The sequence below is a fragment of the Fulmarus glacialis genome, unplaced genomic scaffold, assembly GCF_000690835.1.
Source record: "Fulmarus glacialis isolate BGI_N327 unplaced genomic scaffold, ASM69083v1 scaffold12934, whole genome shotgun sequence".
Classification (NCBI taxonomy): Eukaryota; Metazoa; Chordata; class Aves; order Procellariiformes; family Procellariidae; genus Fulmarus; species Fulmarus glacialis.
The window spans coordinates 28,322-34,570 of record NW_009209983.1 but is presented as its reverse complement, the minus strand read 5'-3'; the positions used below and the strand labels follow the sequence as shown (position 1 = coordinate 34,570).

The following is a 6,249-nucleotide window of genomic DNA, read 5'->3' as shown; positions in this document are numbered from 1 at the left end:
TTTGTCATGATTTGCAAGAGATCAAAGGCAGTACTTCAATCTATTTACCAAATTTAGTATCACTTTAAGATTTAGCATTTATAAGCCTATTGTAGAGGTTTATTGAGAACAATTTTCTAAAAATACCATAATGGACTCTATGTCTTAGAAAATATATTTTTAGAAGTGATCCATTGTATAGCTAACTACATACTGATGTTTACATTTAAAAACAGAAAAGAACTCTTAGAAACCTTTTTTTTAACATTACTTGACATCACACAGAAGTGCTACCCCACGCAGTACCCAGTGCTCTGGAGGCTGAAGGGTTTTAAGATCCATAGCAGCAATGTAATTCATATCTGTTCGAATGGTCTTTTTGTAGACTGGACATGAATACAGACGTGGATCTTTTGAAGCTGAGAAGACAGAAGAGACATAAAACCAATGAAACTAGATTGAAAAACCAGGGCTCTAAGGGATTGGGCATAAGGCAAATGTGAAATTGAATCAAAGTTCAGTAGCACACAGCTCTCCGTCACCACCAAAGAAAACTCCTACTTGATTCTCACACTGTTCGCTACTGTGTTATTGCAAGCTGAAGGCCACTTATGGCTTGAAATTCCTGTAGGTTTAAGATTTAACATCAGCACCTAGGAACTGGATGTAGCAAGAAATGTAAATGGACACTCTAGCATGATTAGCATTATTATTAGTTCAATCTGCCCACTGAACATTACTTCTTATCAATATATTATTAATGTGTCAAAATAAAAAATACCCTATTTTGAACAACCTGTTTTGAAATGCATTTAGTATTTCAGAGTATAAACTGTCAACTTCTTCACTGCAGAATTAGAACAGTAGTCTAGTTGTGCATAATACTTCAGTGTTCATTATGCAGCATCTTGGCTGCTTTCACAGTGATCATACCTCTTATAAAAGATCAGCTGCACAAAATCCTGACAAAACAGCATGTAAGCAGGCTTTGCTTTTGGAGGTGGAATGCTTTTCAACAGAAATTTCCAATTTTACATTCAACAGTGCATAGTCCTATCCTATTTTGCATCCCTATTCAACAGCATTTTCTATTTTATATGCAAAAAAAACCCACATTAACTGAAATTATACATTTTCACAAAACAGCACTGTCCTTCAGCCCCCTAAGTTTCCTTTCCATTCTTACAGTCCTTTTCTGCCTCAAAGACAAAATATCTTCCACCACCTCACTCCACCTCTTGTTTGCTTCTGTTAGCTCAAACATAGCCTTGTCCAGAAAAAAAAAAGCATTTTTATAAATATACACGTTACACACATAACATGTTATCTATAAATACCTTATATAAGATAGACATGGTTCTTTTATATATATATGTTGTGTATACATACTTATACAAGTTATATATATATATAAAAATTACATTGGTTTTTGGGATGTGGGAAAGAGGTTATTTGGGTTTAGGTTACAGAGGCTACGGAGATTACAGAGTTTATGTATATAAATGTTGATCCTCTCAATCTAGGACACATATTGTCAATGGAAGACTGAATGTAAGTATGTTTGTCAGAGGAGGCAGAGAACAGCTCATCTGCAATGGGTTTAAAAAGTTATTAACACCATTAAGACCACAAGGTAGAGACCTATCTAAGTATTAGGGAAAAAAGGGCCTATTATCAATTATCAAGGAAGGCTGAAAGCTCATTTTATATGGAAGACTGGGAAGCCTCCACTGCTGAAAAAGATTCATATGTATACAGTGAATAGCGACAGCCTCATGAAATCCCTAAAGCCCAGAAGACTTCCATGCAGTTGAATAAAAAGTTACATTGAATTCTATCAAAATAACATCCTTTACAATAGTTACTTACTGTTATTCTCTGCATATATCCTTATAACTGGCATCATCTCGAAGAGCGCCTTGGGCTTAGATTCAGTCAGTCTCATGTTTCTTCTATCCCAACCAGCTCCTTCCAAATACAGCCCATACACATAGACACCTTCCAAAGGAGGGCTTGTGATATCATCCTTCATCCATTTAGTGACCTCATTGCACAGCACTACACTGTCAAGAGCCCATCCTTTGTTAGCCCTTGTTATTTCCTGCCGAAAAATAGACAAAAGTATGGAGGTTACATTTTTACATGTACATGGCACAGAGCCATTTTTTCCAAGCATTTATTAGAAACATATTTGCATGGTCACAACTTATCCTCTTCAATACAAAAAAATTAACTTTTTATGATAACCATGTTTACAGCAGTTTGACTTCTCTCTAAGCTAGTGATGGCATGGTACTACAAGAAAGCTTTCAGTACTTTATCCACTATATTTGATTTGCAATCTTATTATTATATACAATATCGTAAGACCATACCAAGTAACACAACCACTGAATGCCAATGGCAACTGGCTCTTGCGAATATGAAAATTTCACAGTTTTCATGAGATGAGAAAACATTAACTGCATGTGCTAAGTAAAACATTTCCAATGAAAAAAGCAAAATGCTTAATTTGCTGCATATTTTCTGGGGTTACCTTCCTTTTCCTGTACCTATACTCTTCATTAACTGTATTGTTAGTAATAAGTAAGATCTCACTCAGCTTTAAAGCTACATAAAGAGACTGCAAAAAACCTAGAGAACACTTGGAGATAGACATGCTTAAGATTCAACATATAATTCAAATTTAGTCAGTTAGTGCACTGGACAACACTCCTTTATCTTGCCCAATCCCTTACTATCCCATGCTATTAAGTTATGCCAGACCTAAGTTTTATCCTGGTCTTGTAAATGTTTTCCAAGATCTTTGTTTGAAGTAATTGGAATTAATGTTTGTCCTATACGGCAGATAATTAGCTGCCTTAAAAGAGCAGAAGGGTTATAGTTCAGTGATCATTCTGGCTCTTTATCTTTCTCATTTCTATTTGTCCCACCATATAGCAAGGCCCAGAAAGTCTCTTTGGTTTTTACTTGGGACATTAGGTTGTTATGTACCCACATCCTCTTTTTAGGGAACCAGAAAAGTTGTGCAGATTCCAGCTGTTTCAGATCCTGCTACTAAACCCTTTCCACAAGCTTGGATCCAAAAGAAAATTCCGGTTTAGGACTGTTTACTCAAAGAAATATCTTGTTATATAATTCCAAGGCATTATGCTTGCAATTTTAGTAGCAATAGGTCACCAATTAGAACTTCAGTTTGATAGCCAAAGATGACACTACCCAGACCTCAGAGCAAGAGCGAAGATTTTCCTTCTCTGCAAATCTTCATTCTCTCCTCCTCAAGTTAGCTTTTGTCTGAGGTCCCATTGGATTCCCACCTGAGTATTCTTTCCCAATTTTATAGTTTCCAGTCAATTATGTCTCCAATGTGTCCTTTTATGCCAACCAACATAGGTATTGATTGCCTCCTTTTAAAGTAAGAAGTAGCTCACTTGTCAAATGCAACTAGCATGCTAAGCAACCAACACAATCACCGAGTCGACAGAGACACACGCGTTAAAAAATACATCAAACTTCATACTTAGTATGCATTAATAAAGAAAACACTTTCCCACTTCATGAAGAGAGACTGAATCAGCTACTGAACTGGAGAAGTGTAATTTAAGACTAATTCTGAATAGCTGTTCTGGCAAGTCTCCAGCCAGGTAAATACTGAACACAGACTAAAAGGGAGGAAAAAGAAGGAAAATAAATTCATGGGCTTAACACCTCTTCTCAGGGATATCTCAATGGTAACATGAGACATTACTTCTCCAGTCTACCTTAATAATGTTGTAAGGTAGCCCCTACATACATGGGGCTCGGATCAAAGCAGGAAATATATCTTAACACATTAGTGGTTGATGTACTGAAAAAGTATGTGCAGAGAAAGAACACTTCACTCAGGAAATGTTAGACAGTTATGCAGTCTTCCCTGCTGACATGATGGAGCCATGTGTATAACTCAGCCTTCATCATACAATATACTTTTTTTTAAAAAAGTATATCAAAGAATAAGCAGAGTGAGACTTTAAACACAATTTACCTGCCTCATTGCAGTTAAAAATCCTTGAGGATTAAAAAAACCTGTCATCCAGAAGCAGTTTGGTCGACTTTCAAAAATCCAGTTGTAAAATTGGTGGTTTCTTTCTAGAAGCTCAGTAAACCAGAAACCAAGTGTACTGGAAGCCCAAGATGCCTAAAAATAGTAAACAGCATGTTCATTTTTTAAATTTTATTCAACAGTTTTAAAACACCATATTCATGTCAACAAAAGGTAATTCCTCACGAGGTAGTAAACAACTACTACTACAAGTAATATTAGCAAAGCATATTTAAAGCTCATTTTTCATATCTTAACTTTTAACCTGATAGATATATGTTGCATCCCACTGAAACCTGAAGCAAATTCTTGCTCTGTTCAAATTCATGCCTACCATTCCATTTACACATGCTTAATGCTCCCTGTGGTAATTGTCCATTTTATGACTTTTTTGCAAAATTAAATAGCTGTGTGAACTAGGAAGAAATATTGTCTACATGTCTTTCTAAAGCCTAGGTCAATGCATCGAGATAACAGGATTTCGGCCAAAACTATTCTGCTTTTTCTGAAAAAAGCTACGGAAAATTGAGCTTGGACTATGTGAAGATTTATGATGATTTTTCTCTTTGAATAGTTATATCACACTTGTGCTGTGTGAAGCATCTGTTTTGGTGTAGATTTTGCACCAAGAAAACAAGTTGTCAATAAAAACAAAACAAGCAAAAAAAAAAAAAAACCACCAAAAAAAATCCCCATTTTTCTTTCCATCTGTTGCCATAAACAGCTCTAGTTGTCCCTGAAAACAATTTCTATGGGAGAGACTGAGAGAGCTGGGATTTTTTAGCCTGGAGAAAAGAAGGCTCAGAGGAGATACTGTCAATGTTTATACCTCATGCGTGGAGAATGGAAGAAGATAGAGCCAGATCCTTGTCAGTGACAGGAGAATCATAGAATCATAGAATCATAGAATCATTAAGGTTGGAAAAGACCTCTAAGATCATCAAGTCCAACCATCAACCCAACACCACCATGCCCACTAAACCATGTCCCTAAGCGCCTCATCTACACGCCTTTTAAATACTTCCAGGCATGGTGACTCTACCACTTCCCTGGGCAGCCTGTTCCAAGGCCTGACCACTCTTTCAGTAAAGAAGTTTTTCCTAATGTCCAGTCTAAACCTCCCTTGGCGCAACTTGAGGCCATTTCCTCTCATCCTATCGCGTGTTACTTGGGAGAAGAGACCAACCCCCACCTCGCTACAACCTCCTTTCAGGTAGTTGTAGAGCGCGATGAGGTCTCCCCTCAGCCTCCTCCACAATGGGCACAAGACGAAATGTGGGAAACTCCATTTAAACTTAAGAAATTTTTTGTTTGGTTGGTTTGTGGTTGTTTGGTTGTTTTTACTGTGAGGGTGATCAAACACTGGAACAGGTTGCCTGGAGAGATTGTGGACTCTCGCTTCTGGAGAGTCCGGGGAAACCCACTCTAATTGACCCTGCTTTCAGAAGTGGGGTTAAACTAGACTGTCTCCAGAGGTCCCTTGCAGCCTCTACTATTCTGTGATTCTACAACTACAGGTCTTAATCTCAAAGAATAGCAACATTGTACTCCACTAGTGTGGGTGCTATTTTTTAAAATCCATCGTCACTTTTTAAATTATTTTCTTCTCTCTAGCTTTTTATCCTGCCAATATGCCACAGGCTGTTAAAATGGGAAATACCTGCATCTCTCACATTCATTTCTATTTTTATAAATGAAAGAGGGCTTGTTTGACTGTGTTTATTTTAGCCCAAAATCTACTCCAGGAGTTGCACAGTCCTGGTTAACACTTGTGTTTGAAAAAAGTATTTACTGTATGTCTAGCAGTTTAACCTAGCTCTACAGAAATAATATTTCTTTTCCTTACAAAACAAGTGATGTACAATGTACACCTACTTTTTTCCAGCTACCAGGAATCCTTCCATCATACATGCAGTCTAAAGCATCCCTCAGATTTTCACTCATAACAATTGTCCCATCAATGGCAAGTTTTAGATCAGTCAGAGTGCTTCTCACTAAGGAAATAACTCTCTGCATTTGTTCGATCTCCTGTCGCAAAAATATGTTCATAGGCTGAAAAGGTCCCATGTTCTTTAGTTTCTCTTTTACCTGTAGATAGAAAACCAAAGTTCCTTCAACAGAAATAAAAAACGAAGTTGGCTTTATGTCAAAGTTAGGCCCCAATACAATTTTTAAGACATAATATTTTT

The 6,249-nt window shown here is 37.0% G+C and overlaps 1 protein-coding gene across 1 annotated transcript in view; it reads right to left on the bottom strand.

The window, feature by feature from the left end:
* Positions 1-246: 246 nt before the first annotated feature.
* Positions 247-6,249, bottom strand: part of LOC104072355 (dynein heavy chain 5, axonemal-like) — a gene marked incomplete at its 5' end in the record, with an annotated part of 32,889 nt that continues 26,886 nt past the window's right edge. Inside the window, 4 exon segments of the mRNA XM_009577026.1 lie at positions 247-398; positions 1,849-2,080; positions 4,004-4,156; positions 5,936-6,148. Of these exon segments, the coding sequence (XP_009575321.1) occupies positions 247-398; positions 1,849-2,080; positions 4,004-4,156; positions 5,936-6,148 (750 nt within the window).